At 39.0% G+C, this 19,835-nt stretch overlaps 1 protein-coding gene across 1 annotated transcript in view; it reads left to right on the top strand.

Moving 5' to 3' along the window:
• LOC128735978 (cell adhesion molecule Dscam2) overlaps nucleotides 1–19,835 on the top strand; it is a 468,886-nt gene that overhangs the window by 262,459 nt on the left and 186,592 nt on the right. The window contains exons 12-14 of the mRNA XM_053830464.1: nucleotides 11,638–12,120; nucleotides 12,176–12,392; nucleotides 12,455–12,829. Of these exons, the coding sequence (XP_053686439.1) occupies nucleotides 11,638–12,120; nucleotides 12,176–12,392; nucleotides 12,455–12,829 (1,075 nt within the window). The remainder of the gene's footprint in view (nucleotides 1–11,637; nucleotides 12,121–12,175; nucleotides 12,393–12,454; nucleotides 12,830–19,835) is intronic.

Here is a 19,835-nt window from a genome sequence, read left to right as displayed (position 1 = left end):
AATCACTCAGCCTAGTTCCCGACGGCTGGGCCAATAATAAGTTCAAGGCGAATGTCACTAAAAAATACAATTTATTCACTTCTTATGATACGTGTACACTGTACTAGCTCTAAACTAATTCTGATTTCCCTACTAGCTCGATTCGCGATCGAACTCCTATCGTGAAACTAAAAATGTCTACTCCGCAATATCCATGCCGGATGGGCCGTCTGTACCGAAACTGCTTACGGTGGCTTAGCAACGCGTCGTGGCAGCGTTGCGTTTGGCGTGGTTGATCGGATGATTTCGTTGTGTACCTTGGACTGTCCTGCTCAGCAATACGGCAGGCCTCCAGCACATAACTATATATCTGTTTACTAAATAACAAATTTATTTTCAACAAATAAGCTAAGACGCGTTAAAATGATCAAAAGTGTAACTATTAACCATGCTAGCTAGATAAAACTAAACAAATATCGATTACCAGCAGTTGCTTTTAGCTGAGAAAGCAATAATGCTAAAATCAATGTTATTTTCAGTTATTTCCTACCTGGCCTATGCGGCATACTGCTTCCAAAAGTAATTTATTTGGGACACCGATTTGATGTGTATTCACTGAAACACTAGTTGCCAACTGTCGGCATATATTTCGAGGTACATTTGCTAGTTGCTTTGACTATTAATTGTTTTGAATTGATAAATAATTTTAGGAAAAATGATCACTTTATCCGCTTTGTTGCGTCGAATAGAAAAATATGAAATGTGTGCCCAACAGATGTCTTGTTTGTATGTGTAGCAAAAGCCCTATTCTCGGTCCTGTCTTGAGGTATAAACTACAAACGATGGTTTTTCTGTTCTACTTGTCTCTGTCGCAGTCCAACGTAAACTCTTTTTTGTAAAAGTGGCTCCTGACGGCATGAGAATTTACAAACCTGTCATAGTGTTCGTAAAGCGTTCTTATAAGCACACATTATCATTTGTCACCTATACAGTAATGTTCCGATTTTTTCAGTCTATAAATTTTGTTTAACTTTTGTGCTTTTAAAAATGATTGTTTAAATTTTTCAGTCTACATGACACTAATCTGATTCCCTGGGGTGAGTTTTGACGTAGAACTACGTCTTTATTTACTATACTGGGATTGGGTATCACTTTATGAAAACAAAAATAGAAGTGTAACGTTTGAATGAAAGATTTCAAATGCCATAACTACTGAAGTACTAATGAAACTGAACAATTAATGTGTCGTTGGATAGATAACATGACCAGCAATTTTATGGGTGGGTTAGAGAGCAATTTTAAGGAGGGCGTAAGAGGGAGGGCTCCTATACAAATGAAACACAAATTTCCTCAAAACTCGAGAACTAATCAAGCAAATGGAACCAAATTAGGCATGTGGGGGTTTCAGAAGGCAGGATTCTTTTCTATGGTGTACTGAGACCCCTTCCTCTTCTAAGAGGGGGGGCTCCCATACAAATGAAATACAAATTTCCTCACAACTCTAGAACTTACCAAGCAAGTGGAACCAAATTTGGCATGTGGAGGTTTCAGAAGGCAAGAATTTTTTCTATGGTGGATTATGACCCCTCCCCTCTATAGAAGGGGGGCTCCCATACAAATAATATAAAAATTTCCTCATAACTCGAGAACTAATCAAACAAAAGGAACCAAATTTGGCATGTGAGGGGTTTTGGAGGTAAATATTTTTTTATGGTATACTGAGACCCCTTCTGCTTCTAAGAGGGGGGGCTCCCATACAAATGAAATACAAATTTCCTCGTAACTCTAGAACTAATCAAGTAAATGGAACCAAATTTGACATGAGGAGGTTTCAGAAGGCAAGATTTTTTTCTATGGTGGATTAAGATCCTTCTCCTCTTTAGGATGGGGGGCTCTTATACAAATGATATGCAAATTTCCTCATAACTCGAGAAATAATCAAGCAAAAGGAACCAAATTTGGCATGTGAGGGTGTTTGGAGGCATGAATTTATTTTATGATGGTTTGAGACCCCTTACCCCTATGGTAGGAGGATAAGGACTCTCATACAAATAAAACAGAAATTGCGTATGTGCCACATTTTCTGCTATGTAAGAAGCGGTAAGGTGTGAAAGTAAACTAATAAAACCTTCACGGAGCAAAAGACAGTGAATCGACACCGCTAACTTACGTTCCTGTTCCCATTCATGTCAAAAGAGGAATGAACGTGCTTTGGCTCTAATTGGTTATTTGTAATTGGTTATTTGTGGTTATACCAGAAGTGGGCACCGCTAATCAGCTAACCGCTAACCTTTTTGCCAACGAGTAGTGCGTTCGCTAGGTTTTAAATGTGTTAGTGCTTTTATTAGCTTCTGATAAGTTAAAGTGCCACTAAACAAACTACTAGCCACAAATTTTTGAAAATAATAACAATAATAAGTGTACGATTGATCGCTGCTGTTCGCGACGCGAGTAAATATAGTTCATTCATGGCTAGTTGTACTATTTCCTAAGATTATTTCCAAAAATTAGTGGCTGGCAGTTTATTTAATAGTACTTATATTTATCGGAAGCTAATAGAAGCGCTAGCACATTTAAAACTTAGTGAACGCGCTACTCGCTTGCTAAAATGTTAGCGGTTAGCTGATTAGTGGTGCCCACCTCTGTTTGTAACCAATGGCTCTTTTAAAGGCCACAAGCGAGTTAAAGTAAGATTATTGAAACATGTCAAACTACGCATAATCATATTTAATACTGTGGTAGATCAAATTGAAAACGCTGTTTCCAGTTCCGAAGTACAGTTTATTATATCTCTGTTGTTGATGTCAAAGTACATAGTATATAAAGGTAATGCATGAAATGTATCTATGGAAACGGGCACAGATAAGGCAAAGATGTATCACTACATCTTCCCTTTTCAAAAGATAAAATCAGAAAAGAACATTTAATACTCCATGACGCAATCGTTGAAACGATTTGGCTTCCTAATACTGCTGCGAATTCTACCTGATTCTACGGCGACGGCGCTGGGTGGAGCTGATGAAACCGAAGGGGATGACACCTTACCGGGTGACTCAGCCGCGGCTGTTGCTCGTTCTTTGGGTTGTTCCGGGCTTTGGCGATGTACATCATGATGGTCCTCGACCGACGAAAATGCATTTGGATCCTCGTTGTTAACAGTTGAATTTTGAGCTAAACCCAGCTTTTTAAGATGACTAGAATTTCTCTGATAAGCTCTTCCGTTATCATCTTGAACTACAACTCGAGATCCTTCTTTTGCAGTGACCGTAATAGTAGTTGGGTTGAAAGTCGGGGTAAGCTTATTTCCAGGCAACAAATTTTTTACCAACACCTTATCTCCGATCACAATACTTGAAAGTTTCGCTTTACGACGATCGTCCTCTCTTTCTTTTCCCCTTTCCTTGGCCTGTTGATCACGATCAGAAAAATCATTAAATGGCACCGCAATCTCTTGCAGAGATGGTAATTTAGTTCTTATATTCCTTCTGTACATCAACTCAGTCGGTGTCTTGCCTGTAGTACTCTGCGGTGTCGAATAATACATGGATAAGCATGTAAGCAGATCTTGTTTCCAATCCTTCTTTAGAGCTTGACTGATTTTCAGTTGTTTTATCAGAGACCGGTTCTGGCGTTCCACTAACCCATTCTCCTGTGGCCAGTACGGTGTTGTTCTGTTGAGTACGATTCCCCGGGTTCTGCAGTATTCTTCGAACTCTCTACTAACAAACTGACGCCCATTGTCCAGAGCAATGGTTCTGGGATAACCTAGCCGTACAAAAATATTTTCCAGACGATTAGCTGTTTCTGAGGCAGTTATTTTTCTGAGAACTTCTACCTCTTTGTAGCGACTAAAATAATCAATAATTACAAGGAGGTAATCACCTGAAGGCAGCGGTCCGAGAAAGTCGATTGCTACATCGACCCATGGGGCATCCGGCAGTTTTCGACGTTGCATAGGTTCGGGACGCTCTGGCTGACTCACTAATCGGCATCCTGTACAAGAATCGACGACACGCACTACTGCTTCATCCATGCCAGGCCACCAACAAGTCTGTCTAAGACGCTGCTGCATTTTGGTTCGCCCTGGATGGCCCTCGTAGGCCAGGTTCAACATTCTATCTCTCAGCGATTTCGGTACAACCAGTCTCGACCCTCTCACCACTATGTCTCCCACCTTTCCTAACTCATTGCGAAAAGCGTGATAGGGTTTGATCTGCTGTGAAGTGTAATTCCAAAAACCGCGGTTAAGAAACTCACGGAGCTCAGTCATTTCTGAATCTTTCCCGGATGCCACTTCAAATTCATTAACATCAATTGCTGCTTGTTCCAATACGCTCCGAACGTAAACTTCAGAATCCGGATCAAATGGTTTTGATTCGGCATTCGACAGCCGCGAGAGACAGTCGGCAATGTTAGTCTTGCTCCTACGATATACAACATCATAACTGAACGATTGAACGTGCAGCACCCAGCGTTCGATTAGAAGACACGGTTTTGACTGCGGAGAAAATATCGCTTCGAGAGGTTTATGATCAGTTTCTAATTCAAATCGTACACCGAAGAGATAAATTTGAAACCTTTCAACAGTCCATACGAGGCCTAAAGCCTCTTTTTCCGTTTGGGCGTATCGTTTTTCCGTATCCGTGAGGCTTTTGCTAGCGTATGAGATAACCCGTGGAGTGCCTTCATGGAACTGTAGAAGGACTGCTCCCAATCCGACGGGGGAGGCGTCGGCAACCACTCTTGTTTTCAGTTTCGGATCAAAATGAGAAAGGTTTCTGACCTGACTGATGAGCTCAATGAGCTTCTCAAACGAATATTGTTCCGCTGTGCCCCATTTAAATGGTTCTTTAGCTTTCGTAAGTTCTCGTAATGGAAATGAGATGGTTGCCAAATCTGGGATAAAAGCTCCGACGTAATTGACCAGCCCCAAAAAGCTTCGCACTTCTTCACTGGTAGTCGGGTTTCTGAAGTTTCTAATCGCTTTAACTTTATCCTCGGATGGAAAAACACCTTGCTTACTAAAACGATGTCCCACGAAATCAATTTCGGACAGTTTGAGCGCGCATTTTGACTGGTTCAACAGAATACCATAATCACAAAACTTTGTTAGTACTTTCTGAAGACATCTGTCATGTTCCTCTTCAGTCTTTCCTACTACGATAGTATCGTCAATAAAATTTATTGTGTTAGGGCAGTCTGACAAAATCTGCTCGATAACTTTCTGGAACATTTCCGGTGCGCAAGATATCCCAAAAACCATTCTTTTGTATCTAAACAAGCCTGGCAATGAGAAAAAACAATATTTGTATGAACTGATAACAGTATGTACCACAAGTTTCCGGTCAATACCCAAATGGGTATTTGAACACAATTCAGGAGAGTAAACATGATTTAAGTCCTACCTTTGTGAGTTATGAATGTCGTTAACGGTTTACTTTCATCGTCCAATTCTAACTGATAGAAAGCGTCCTTAATGTCCAATCGGGAAAAGTATACTGCACCATTCAACTTCCAACGGATGTCCTCAATCGTCGGAAGAGGATGTGTTTCTCGCAAAATCGCCCTGTTGACCTGCCTCATATCAATGCACAGCCTGATGTCACCATTGTCCTTGATGACAATGACCATTGGTGAAACCCAACGACTTGGCTCTGACACTCTCTCAATAATGTCTTTAGCCAGAAGCTCCTTAAGTTTTTCGTCGACTTTCTCTAATGTTGCAAAGGGCAGTCTCCGCAATCGCTGAGCAACTGGTTGCACGGATCTATCGAACGGGATACGAATCTTAATTCCTCGAATTTTAGGAAACGGTCTTAAAACTTCGACTCGATGAACCGTTTGCTGACGGCTCGGCAATCCAACGATCAAAACTCCAAGCTCCTTTGCTGTCTTTTTGCCCAGTAGTGGCTGTGGTCCTCCTTCAACTACATAGAAACATGCCCCCGTTTTCAACTGTTTGCATACATCATCAATGACAATCTCGGCATCGAATTTGTTGGTAACTACCAGATAATCTTTCTGTGCATAGGCTCGAAACTTCTTATCGCAGTGTCGGCTCTGCCTGGTAATCTTCACTCCATTTTGAACCACACGGGTAGAAATTTGATCTCCATAATGCGAAAAATGACTCATGATTTCAAGAATCTAGTGTATTTTCATGTTATGAATATACACCATGAATAATATTCATGATTTCATACTTTTCTTTATCGTAACGCAACCTAAGCGTTACTATTTTGCGCGCAAGATATTGAAATCATGAATCATTCAACTTGGAACCATGAATTAAATTCCTGGCAAGTGGAATGTTGCTCATGATTTTTGGACAAAAATCTGGAAATCATGAACGGGAGCTCCCAACCTCAGTCTTTTGACAGAAATTGGTTTGTTTACATGGTGTTAGGATTTGAATTGAAATTTCTATGTTCGCCCGGCAGATAATAATTAAATTGTTTAATTTTTATTGAAGGAAAAGTGATTCGCATGCATTATAAAACAATCTATACAGTCATCTTTCACGAAAACTCAAATCGAAACCGCGGGATTTGACAAAATGTATATAAACAAACCATCCGGTGGCAAGTGAGATAATAGAACCAACAAAAGCGCAAACGTGTTGCAAGCGTCAACATACCGAATAAACCTTGATTCAAACAGTTTGAAACTGAATTCCAGCATCGGTAGTAGCGGCGACTTTAGTGGTGCGAGATATAGTTGCAGCAGTCGAAGCCCAGTGTTAACAGCATCACCACAACGACCACTAGCAGCAATAGTAGCAGCAACATTGACACATTGACACGGCCGATGGTGTATTTGGTAAAAGCGGAATTGGATTAAGCGGCGATTTCGCTGGCAGTAGAAGTGCTCACAGTTCCGAGCGAGAAAATGCTACAGAACCTAGCTTAACATTTTACTTAGCTAACAGTAAGTTATATTTGCTGCCACATCCAGTACATCACTGTAAATTTAACTTTTCAGATATTGATCTGGCAATTCATCCCGTATTTTCTGTGAGATATTACACAACTTTCGCTTGGGCATTTTGTCAACACCGGAGTACATACAAGTGCGTCTAATATAATACAGCATCCAGTAAGGCTGGAAGAAACATAGCTGTCTAGATATTGATGCTATTGCAAACTTAATCGGAATGAATTTCAAGAGTTTGCCCAGCACTGGAAACCAAACTCAGTTGACCCCGTCAGGCACATCGTCAATGATCGATGAAGATAGCAATAATATCAACCTAGCCGAGGTTAGCGAAGAACAATATGGCGCTCGCCAAGCTTGACTTTAAAAATTAAATCGCAATTTTCTTCATTTAGGCCACTATCACCACTTCATATGTAAACATACCCCACCTTCCTATAGCCACTGAACAGCGGGCGGGGCCACTAGATGGTTGATGCCGACGAAGGCTCCCAGGTACACTTGTTCTGGTACACAGCAACAGCAGCATAATAATAATTGCAAATCACACAAGAACACCTAGATCGGTATACGATTGGAGGACAGTATAAGGTTATTCTTCAGCAAGCAGCTGCTCTGCAACAGGCACAATTACAATACCAAGCTGCAGCTGCTCCCGTAGTGGTTGATGTTGCTAAAAACACCAACAGCAGAGGCAGCAGCAACAACAGTTCCAGTCATCAAATGTCGTGCATCCCAGCTCTGTGATGCTGGCTCAACAGCAACGGAAACAATGAGCCAAACAGTTTCAGCAATTGCATGTTCAGACAGTTTAATAAAATGTCAGCTAAATTTTATTTTTTCAGTTTTTTCAATTCATAAAACCAAAATCGACCATATGTCGTAGTGTCAAGAAAATAATTCAACCATTTCGATAAAATTCAAACAGTATGCGGATCAACCATTATCATTATTATATTCAAAAATATGTATGGAAAATCACTCGTTTTTGTATGGTGAAGGTTCTTAACGACCCATTGATTTTATGGTTGCTTGACGAATACCCATAAGTTATGGCTCATAATACCAACAATATCAGTTATGGGCCATAATTGATATTGTTGGTATTATGAGCCATATTTTGTAAGCTCTGCCGAGTAGCTCGACTAGACTCAATCACTGTCGAGTGTCGAGTGTGGAGAAAACGGGCAGCGTAGCGGCTCAATGCACCACCAAAATAAAACAAGCTCACTCATAATTTGCTGACGGTTGAGTCAGTAACAGACTCTCGACGTGTCTTTCTAAATAGGGCCTTATACCAGGTAACAGTTTGGATGCGGGAGTCAGAACAATTTCAAAAATGTTTCTAGATTGGAGGACATGGTTATGGATAGAGTATGGTTCAAATTCATGCGGGATGTTACTAGAGTTGCCTGGATCGATCGATCGATAGATTGGTAATTTCTTGAAAAGTGCTCGGAGTTGAATCAATCCTCGTTATTCTTATGCTCGGTGAGAGTCGGTAAGCTATCTACTGAACAGGTTGATCTCTGAGCATTCCTAAACCATCAAACGATATTTGGACCGGAATAATATCTTATCCATAAGTCATTGCCGGTTCTTTACGATATTCTCTGGTACTAGATGCGGCCATTTCGCCAAGAGCTATTACTATGCCAATGGAGGCGTTTCCGTTCTTGCTTTCTCGGCTGCATCGATGATGTCTGACGCAGGTTCTTTTTTCACCACTTGCGGCGTTGGGTAAAGCGGCCTTCATTGTCACCTCAACGGAACTGTCGTCATTAAAACGGATTGATAATTTAATTTCCATATCCAGAATATCGGATATGATAACCTCCTCCACTGTTATCGTTTTCCTTCACTTTCACGGTAGCGAATTTTTCCATTTAGCTATCCATCACTATATTAGCACTTTTTACAGACAGCTCATGTCAATAACACTTAAAATCACAAAAACTGTATTTCTTCATTTAACAGAATCGTCACATACTGCTAAATCATTAACAAATTTCATTGGCTGCTGTGATTTCAAAGACCCGATTTGACAGTTCGTGTAACGCTTGAAGCAATTATGAAAAGTATTCACAAAAATACTTGTTATAGTTCATGATATTGGTCAGTACAGTCATGAAATCATGAGTCATAGTAATGATTTCATGAAATTTCAAGCTTTTTGTTTTCATGATTTTTTATTCATGAAAACAGAAACAGATTTCTTTCCGTGCATGGTTTCCCACGTCTTACTGTCGATAATGTTTGAGTCTACTCCTGAGTCAATCTGCATCTCTATCAAGATTCCTCCAACTCTCGCCCAAAATAATTCTTCACAATCACTTCCACATGAAACCATTTCTACTAATTCAACATTTTCTCCCATGTCTGTATCATCATCAATAGCATGAAGGCGCCGAGCTGGAGCCGTCTTTTTATTTCGAAATTGTACACTAACCGAGCTTGAAGGAAACGCCTGACTAAAACTCCGTTTTCTGGACTGCTAGGAGCTAGTTTCAAAACTTTCTTTGGTTCGCGAAAAACATACTGCTCGAAAGTGTCCCCGCTTACCGCATTTCGAACACGTTTTATTCCACGTGGGACACGCTTGGTTTGATTCATGCATACGGCCACAGTATTTGCAAATCGCTTGCACGCGTTGTACCACATCAGTACCGGATGTTGCAGGTTTGTCTTGTCTCGACATCTGATCACTTGCTGAACGAGTCGCCACGTACGCATTAGTTTGTTTTATCACCTCGTTTTCACGTAACTGTGTCGGAACAAACTGCAACATTTTGTCTATGACAGCAATAGCAGAGCTTTCCGATTGCGTCTTCCCGAAATTGCATGTGTTTGCATGCATCTGCACGCGCATCAAGAATTTTTCTAACGATTCTTCTGGTTCTGGCGTCGTAGCCCAGAAAAGATACCGCTCATGTGCCTCATGACGTTGTGGGGCAAAATAAATATCGAGCTTATCGATAGCAACCTGGTAAGCATCAAGTTCTTTATCTTTATCTTCGGCTACATCCGCTCCCGGGATGCTGAAGAAAATCTCTTGAAGCTCGAACCCGCCATAGGCTAGGAGCAGGTCTTTCTTTTCAGAGCTTTCCTTAATCTTGGATGCTCGCAAACAGATCTCATATCCACGCTTCCATGTGTTCCACTTGTTCCGCCTTTCATTGAGTGGAACACCCACGCAAGTAAACGTTGGCAGGTTCACAAAAGCTTTATTCTGGTCCATCCTTAAATGAACATTTTGTAAACAACAAATAATCTAAAATAAAATACAAGACCAACTACCTGTCTGGTTTTCATTCGGTTTTAACAACTTCCGAGTTGCGTAAAAACAATCATTCCTCCTGCTTCGAGTCGCAAAGCTCCTGCTCACGAGTCGCAAAGCTCCTGCTCACGAGTCGCAAATCTCCTGCTCACGAGTCGCAAATCTCCTGCTCACAAGTCGCAGATCAAGGCTTACGAGCCTTAGCAATATTATCCTGCTCCGTGTCGCAAATCCAGGCAGAATTACTTTGCCTTAACGCAAAACCATAACCTGCTTTCTCGCGCAGTATCATAAAACAACCTGCTTTCTAGCGCAGTAGCATAAAAAACATAACCTGCTTTCTTGCGCAGTAGCTCGGGAAACGAACAACACTGCGTTCGTCTGTATACTCTTGACTGTAGCTATCGGTCAACTTCTGGGAATGATTTTTTTTTATTTATTTCGTTTCCCCAGCATTTATATCATAGATACATACCTTCACCGTGTTTGAAGTCAACAAATGTATTAATAGAACGTTGATTCAAGCCTAAATCTACTGAAAAATCCCATCCTCGTCGCCAATTTGTGGTAGATCAAATTGAAAACGCTGTTTCCAGTTCCGAAGTACAGTTTATTATATCTCTGTTCTTGATGTCAAAGTACATAGTATATAAAGGTAATGCATGAAATGTATCTATGGAAACGGGCACAGATAAGGCAAAGATGTATCACCACAAATATAATAAGCTGTGGGCTGGTCATTCATTACTATTTCAACCTTTATAATGCACACAATTGGTTTTAAAAGAAATCTCTATGTCTCAAAGGTTGTAGGCGTTTCAAAGTGTCATTGCATTCAATGAAGAATTGAATCTGAATATTTCGCTCTTCTCTGTTAAATATTCACTTAAACAATGGCACTCACAGATTCTTATAAACATACATTTGCCAGAAATGCAGTTTACTAGTTTACTATTAGTCTTTGATTTAATGATCTGACATAGTCCTACGTCACCCTTTCGGTCAACCCTTAGGGCTGTATACCTTGTAGTTTTATATCCAGAATATATAAGATTGGTTAGTTTTAAATGTAAAATGTTTTAATCGACTGTCAACGCATATTTACTTCTCGTACATGTTATCGTACATATACCTTCAGGTGGCCTCGAGGATCGTTGCACTGGCCCCACAATTGTTCTGTACTCTGACTCTGGCTGCGAAGTCTGTCGTATAAAAACAGAAGGTCAAGTTTCGATAACGGAATGCAGCACCTAGGCTTTGCTTAGCTTTGCTTTTTACATGTTATGTGTATGTCGACGAGCAAGTTATTCCAATATCATACTTTACACTAGTTCACATTTACGGAAGGTGACAACGACCTCCACATGAAATTTCATTTCTCGTCGAAAACGACCTATTTAAATTGCTGTTGACATTGACAGAGTATTTTATATTTTATTTATTTTTAGGTCCACCAGTGATTGAATCTTTCTCGTTTCCGAAAAATATTAAAGTTGGCGGTCGAGCTCAGCTAACTTGTTCGGTGTCCTCGGGTGATATGCCGGTTTATTTTAGTTGGAAGAAAGATGGTGCCACTATTCCCCTTAAACTTCAAGTATCAGAGAGAAAGGAGGAATTTTTTAGCTTACTCATACTGAAAAATATTACAGCAAAGCATAGAGGAAGATATACATGCTTTGCATTAAATGCGGCCGCAGAGGTCAATCATACCGCGGAACTGCTCGTGCAAGTACCTCCGACATGGAAACAAGAACCTTCCGATTTATCTGTAATTATGGGTAGTACTATATCTGTGACATGCGAAGCAGAAGGATTTCCACAACCAAAAGTTACATGGTACAGGGGCCAACATAAAATGTCTAAAAATTTCCATTCCATACCTTTGAAAAATGAAACTCTCAATGTTAATTACGCCACTTCGTCAGATGCAGGTACGTGCGTATAGATTTTAGACTACTGCCTTTATCTTAACATCGAATTCGTTAGGTTATTATATGTGTGAAGCTTACAATGGAGTTGGTGATACATTGTCAAAAATTATTAAAATTGATGTCAATGTAGCCGCTCATTTTGATAGTTCAATAAAGAACATATCCGCACGTCGAAACGACGCGGTAATTTTGGAATGTGTGGCTTTGGGTGATGATCCAATTAAAATTACTTGGACCCATAAAAAATCAAGAATAGATTTCAATAATTACCGGTGAGTGACAAAAATTATCTGCATCTATTCATTTTCAGATCTGCATAACTATTCGTTTTCAGATATAATTTAGTGGAAATAAAGGTTGATAACGGTATACGATCTCAGCTATCAATAAATCACGCAGAGAGATTCGATTCAGGAAAATATGTATGTTCAGCGGAGAATTTGTACGGTACAAGCGAACAAATAACATACCTAGCAGTACAAGAAAAACCTGATGCGCCATCCGATTTAGAGGTTCTTGAAGTAAATAGCCGTAAAATAAAATTATCGTGGAAAAGACCTTATGATGGAATGTCTCCTGTGCTCAGTTATCTCTTGCAGTATCAGCCGCTGAGAATTTTTACCGATTATATCGGAGAGAATGTAGATCTGACATGGGAAAATTCATTGGTAGTCAACCTAACACTATCCAAGTTGAAGGAGGAAAATAGGTAAATATAATAAAGCACTTTGATGAGTTTTTATTGAACAACAAATTAAGTCTTTTCGGATTTTATTTACACAATGTTATATTTAAACCAAACGTCTTTTACAGTATTGCATTAGATGAATTTTGTACGTTGAGTGAAATTACCTATTATGATTACAATTTTTTCCGATTATTCTATAAAAATATAACTTCCCGTAAACGCACATAATTCTACGTACCCCTTATTCCAATCAAAACTTCCAAATTCCAAATTTTATCTAGCAAAATATGTGTCATAGAGTTAATCATTTGAGAATGCTATATGATTTTAAGGGAAATATGGGGTGCGCAGGATTAGGAGGCATGCGCAGAATTAGGTACGTTTTCGGTACATGTGATAATGACAACAATAAAATAAAAACATGACAAAATTGACAATTTTCCTTAAAAATCCTAAAACTTTTTTCCAGATCTCAGATTTTTTTTTTTTTTTTCAAAAAAGTAATAAATAAACGGCCAGCAAGTGTTCCATTCATCCCAAAAAGGACATGGTTATGAAAAAACCTCTCTTGCACAAATTAATATAACTACATACTGAAAAAACGTAAAATTATAATAAACCTATAATTTCGACGATAAATTAAACGTTGCAGTAATTACAGGTCGGATTAGATGGGGTCAGTCCCGGCGTAGTGGTTAGCATTCACGTTATTTCGGATTTTAGCTTTAGAAGTTGTTTACCCATAGATAGAGAACGCAACAAACATTCATTATTCTATTGAATCCTGTTTTGCCCGGATAACACATTTCAAACGCTTTTTAAAGTAGTTACATGCGACGCGCTACTTCCATCGGAATATCATCCCATATCTTGTTGACAACAAACTTAAATTCGTCCAAATTATGATATTTATTATCCTTGAGCTTCTGCAGCATGTACCACCATATACAAAAATCCAGTGGGTTCAAATCAGGAAAACTTGGAGGCCATTCGTTTTGACGTAGGACTACGTCTTTGTTTACTATACTGGGACTGGGTAGCACTTTGTGAAAACGAAAATAGAAGTTTAACGTTTGAATGAAAGATTTCAAATGCTAATAATTACTAAACTACTGAGCGAAACTGAGCAATTTATATGCTGTTGGATAGATAAAATGACCAGCAATTTTTTTGGGGGATAAGAGAGCAATTTTAAGGAGGGCGTAAGAGGGGGGCTCCTATAAAAATGAGACACGAATTTCCTCAAAACTCGAGAACTAAACAAGCAAAGACCCCTTCCCCTTCTAAGTGGGGGGTGGGCTCCCATATAAATGAAATACAAATTTCCTCATAACTCTAGAACTAATCAAGCAAATGGAACCAAATTTGGCACGTGAGGGTTTCAGAAGGCAAGAATTTTTTCTATGATGAATTGAGCCTCTTTAGGAGGGTGGGCTCCCATACAAATAATATACACATTTCCCCATAACTAGAGAACTAATCAAGCAAAAGGAACCAAATTTAGCATTTGGGGTTTTTTGGAGGCAGGATTACTCACCCCTGTGGTAGGAGGAAAAGGATTCTCATACAAATAAAACAGAAATTTTTGCGTATGTGCCATATTTTTTGCTATGTAACAAGCAGTAAGCTGTGAAAGTAAACTAGTAAATCCTTCTCGGAGCAAAAGACAGTGAATCGACGCCGCTAACTTTCGTGCCTGTTACAATTCATGTAAAAAGAGAAGTACATTCGAATGGCACGTCATATTTGCGATGAACGTGCTTTAGCTTTAATGTTATTTGTAACCAATGGCCCTTTTAAAGCGAGTTAAAGTAAGATTAGTGAAACATGTTAAGCTATGCATAATCATATTTATTACAATAATCTGTGGGCTGGTCATTTACTATTTCAACCTGTATGATGCACACAAGTGATTTTTAAAAGAAATCTGTATGCCTCAATGGTTGCAGGCGTTGTACTTATGAATCCCCGTCCACGTATTTTCAAAGTCACCATTGCATTCAATGAAGAATTCAATCTGAATATTTCGCTCTTCTCTTTTAACCCTCTAGTGCCCAAATTTGTGATTTGCTTGAAAAAATTTCAAAATGTTCATTTCGTGGCCAGAATAATGGAAAAAATATTTTCTAACTACTAAGTTCAGGAATAGTTTGATTATTTATAAAAATTCGTAACCCGCCAATTGGCGGGGTTGGGCACCTGGGCGCAAAAAAGTTGCAAAATCAAATTTTTCGATTTAATTCGGGACATCCATTTCAGAACATCTATAACAGTGCTAGTATTCATGGAACTAGTTATAATGAGCTTCAACTGAAATTTTTGACCATATGGCCGATTTCAGGTGCCGGACAAGTTCCTTCGAAATCCGTGCCGTGCTTGAATCAGAAAAGAAATTCTCCCCGGGCCCGGAACCGGTCATACGGCCTCTAAGAGACGTGAGATGATCGCCAATCGCTATTTTGTCGAGTGCTGATGTTTTTGACATGCGACACGACATACTTTACTGATGGTTAAATGTCCCTTTATGGGAACCGGTTCCGGATTTATAGTCCCCCCGGATTCGGATGCCGCGCACCATGGCTCATAACTGCGGCAAAGTAACTGATATGTCCACAGTCGATGATATGTTTACAAAAATCAACAGATTTCAAACAAATTTTAAATATTTGGCAACTTTATCTAAAAAAGCCATGTCACGGTCCCCCAAGGAACTCCGGAATAACTCCGGGACCATATGACATATGGCTATTATCTGTAGATATTATGAAAATAGAAAATATTTTCGGGAAAATTCCCAAATTTGGTGAAAAAATATTGAAAGATAAAAAAGTTACGGTCATTTTAGTGAATTTTGCGGTGCTAAAAATGCAGTAGACCTTAGACGGGTTAATCGAAGCGTCTTGCGGAGGAAAACTAGACTTGACTTCCAGCTTGTCGGCGGTGACCAAAGATCCCAAATATAAACTCATCAACCACTTCCAGTTCATCGTTGTCGATAGTCATTGTCCGTGTAAAGATCCGGTAAAATTTTAGAAAGGCGAACAACAACATTGGAAGCTGCTGCCAAGTCAGGATTGCTTGTAACCATTGAAAACCCTTTAGAGTCTGATAGAACATGACACTTAAATCCTCATTTATGTGATTTGTTTGATAAATTGGGTTTTTTATTTTTGTTGTACACATTTGTTCACTACAATCTTTTATCGACTGGTAATTCACTCAATTTGTTCATTAACACAAACTTATTAAGCAGTTTAGATTAAAATTTGCGGTTAAAATGGTCTGTGATAGATCCCTTTTTGTATAATTGTCTTGCTTATCAAGATTTTGTCGTTAAGCAGCAAAATTCGCCGGGTTTCATGGAATCTGTTTCTTGGTTACAGGATTATGGTTTTCAAATACCATAAAATGCAAAAATGTTTTGTTGTATATGTGTAAAGCGCAATATTGCAGCTCGTCAAAAAGGCGCACTGAAAATTAGGTGATAAGTCCTATAAATTCTCCTTCCGTTTTAATGCATGTTTGTGTATTTTTCAAGGCATATAAAAGAAGCTAACAAGGCCTATAACAATAATTTTTAGCTTAAACTCGAAAAAATCAATAAATACAACGGAAACATCACGTTGTCAAATTACCAAAAAAAAGTTGACGTTAATGCCCAACCCCGCCAATTGGCGGGGTCAGTTCCTTGATAAAAATCGACCATCGCAAATCGCAAAATCCGCAAATTTCCTTTTTTACCATAAAGTACAACTTATCAGCTACTCACCAATAATTTTTTTGTTCATTTATTCCAAGAAATAAGCAATTTACAACAATTTGAATTTCACTCTGCAGAGCAAAATAATTTTTTTCTCAGTTTTCTGGCATTTTTCAAGTTTCGCACGAAATATTTGTTTCAAATTAACGTAATAAAACAAACAAACCACTCAAATAGTTAGATTAGACTATAATGAGAAGGTATCAGTGGATACCAACATATAACGAATAAGCATAGTAGATTTATAACGATTTTCCTGAAGCCCGCCAATTGGCAGGGTTGGAAACTAGAGGGTTAAACATTCACTTAGACAATGGCACTCACAGATTCTTATAAACATACATATGCCAGAAAGGCAGTTTACATTAGTCTTTAATCTAATGATCTGATATAGGCCTACGTCACCCATTCGTACAATCCTTAGGGCTGTATACCTTGTAGTTCGGTATGTAATCCATCAGATTGACTTTGCACCACATCTGCACAAGATTTGCAGTGTGGGCTGGAGCTCCATCCTGTTGAAAACAATAATATTCTTCACCATACACTCCCTGAACGTAAGGGATCAAATTTTGTTCTAAGACCATTTCTAGAAAATATTTATTGTTAATAAATACAAGAGGAAATTTCCCTTTCTTTGAAATGCCTCCTCATACCATGACTGCTGATGAATTTTGGTATCGTGGTACATTTCGTTTGTGCTTTAGAACGTCGATGATCGAAACCGACCACAACCGATCATTTTAAGCATGATGCGGGGTTTGAAGAACAAACAACTTCTCATCAGAAAAGATCACTTCGAAATCACCGTGCCGACGGAGCAGCAGTTTGCATCTTTCCTGCCGTTTTTGTTTTGTTGCAACCGTTAATCCATGAATTTTACGTTTTTTACATGCTTTCACATTCAGATCCATTTTCAAAATTCGACGTAGAGATTTCCTGTTGATATTCAGCTCAACTGCTATTTTTCGTGAGGACCGGTCGCAACTGCGACAAATTCGCTCTCGAGCAACCTTTATGACCTCTGCAGTTCTAACGCTTTGTTTTCTTCCGGGTTTTTTACGGTTTTCAACAGATCGCGTCTCGACAAATCTTTTTGCTTTATAGTATGCAAATCCTCTTTTTATGCCGAGATGTTTGAGGTCACGAAAAATAGCGCTGCCTGCAGCACCGTTTCGGAATTTACTTATTATCAACGACCGTAACTTGAACATTGGTAAGTGAACACCGAACGAGACACAATACGAAAATGAAACTACGTCAAATCAAACTTAAGTCATGATGACATACGCACATGATATTAGTTTGATTGTATTAATTGTATACGCCGTTGCAAGCATAAAATGATTTTTGTTCGAATATATATGGGTCACACTGTATACAGATTCAATTATATAGGGGAACCTGCTGCAGGCTGAGATTTGCTGTAGGATGAGAAAACTCGATAATTTTTAAATGAATGTAAATAGCGCTTCGAATCTTACTCTAAACATCAAACTTATACTTACGTTTAAATTTAAGTTGATTTAAAAGAATCTAGATGCATATTTTCTTTGTGAGCCGAGTGGGTCATAAAAATGCTTAAAAAAATTATTGGAAACCTTTTCGAGCCAATACTTTTTTGTTTTCCTTCAACAAAGGCATGAAGAAAATCGTTCAGTTCACAGACGAATAAACGCAAAACTACCTATGCGACTCCCACACTTGACTTGCAGAACTAGCAAAATGTATTAGCAACTTGCAAATGCAGAAAATACAAATAACAACAAATATCATCATTTTATTGCAGCGGTAACTAGATGCCGAATGAAGCTTTTGTTTCCCTATATAATTCCCTGCCCGATATTGTCTTTAGCGTACGGAGCACATAGTTTCCTGTCTCTAACGTAGCGAGTGAAGAAAGATTAACTCTGCTTCTAGACGTGCTTTTTCAGCGCGAGTTGAGAGATTGTAAGAGAAAACAGTACTTATTCATGCGTCATTCGGAGGCAGCGCAAATGTATCGGCAATTCGATTTTTCGATATTGCCCCTTATATGACTATATAGACTACTGTGAATTTACCAATTTTATGGTCCTGTGGACAATTTAATATTGTCATATCAAGCTGCAAAAATATTGTCATTAGAAGTATGAGGAAAAAGTCAATTTAACCACGAAAATAGTCAGCAATTTGTTTGTTGTTATAGTAGTTTTAACCACGAAACATCTCAAGTAGACAAAAATCATGGTAAGTACTACAATATTGCAATATAGTTAAGATAACCATGCATACATGTTTCGCGTTACCACCCAAGTAACATTTTTGTTGTATAATAGCTTATTAAACTGTTGTACAGCTGATTCACGTGGAACAAGTGCTTGATAAGCTATTGTACAACAAACATGTTACTTGGGCATGGTTTTTTCTCAGTGTTCAGTCAACAAGTGATCAGATGTTGAGTATCTCAATTGGCCTTGCCAGCGTTGAAAGAGATTTCGTAGGCTGCTCGCACTTACAGGAAATCCCGTGCCGAACTGTCAACGCGTGAGTGTTAACAAAAGCAAAAATACTTCTCTTTCTTTTTTTCTCACGCAAAACTCTGAACAATATCAGAAACGCTGGCAAAACCAATTGGCCTTGCCAGCGTTGAAAGAGATTTCGTAGGCTGCTCGCACTTACAGGAAATCTCGTGCCGAACTGTCAACGCGTGAGTGTTGACAAAAGCAAAAATACTTCCCTTTCTTTTTTTCTCACGCAAAACCCTGAACAATATCAGCAACGCTGGCAAGGCCAATTCCACATACGCTGCTATTCTACACACGATCAAAACTACCAAATCAAAACAAGCATCTCACTCAGCACGCACACACAAAACAACAAGCAGCAATAACAGCCCTTCACGTACAATATCCAATCTTCACAGTAGCCATAGCCAAGCAGTGTGCCGATTCAGCCAGGGTGTATGTTTAAACGATCCGCCAAAATTTATTTATTTACATAATCCATCGGACAAGTTGTCTACATGAATACTTAATATTAAAAACTAGATCCAAGTATGCGATGGCGGTACAATTGAGGTGCTTCGTCGAATGAGAAAAAATCAGCGTATCGATTGAATTGTCGAATCATTGATGATATGGGGGAGTTGGCGGCGTATTGCGTAGAATGAAATTCTTCTTGTAGTATTGTCCTAGCTCGCAGTGCTCTTGATGGTGCGTACAGTCCAATCTGTGAGAGTAGATCTGGAGCATCAATTTGGGTGTTTAGCAGCTTACAAACAAAAAT

Source organism: Sabethes cyaneus, chromosome 2 (assembly GCF_943734655.1).
Source record: "Sabethes cyaneus chromosome 2, idSabCyanKW18_F2, whole genome shotgun sequence".
Taxonomy (NCBI): Eukaryota; Metazoa; Arthropoda; class Insecta; order Diptera; family Culicidae; genus Sabethes; species Sabethes cyaneus.
Note: the sequence above shows the minus strand (reverse complement) of the source record. Positions and strands in the feature narration are given on the sequence as shown.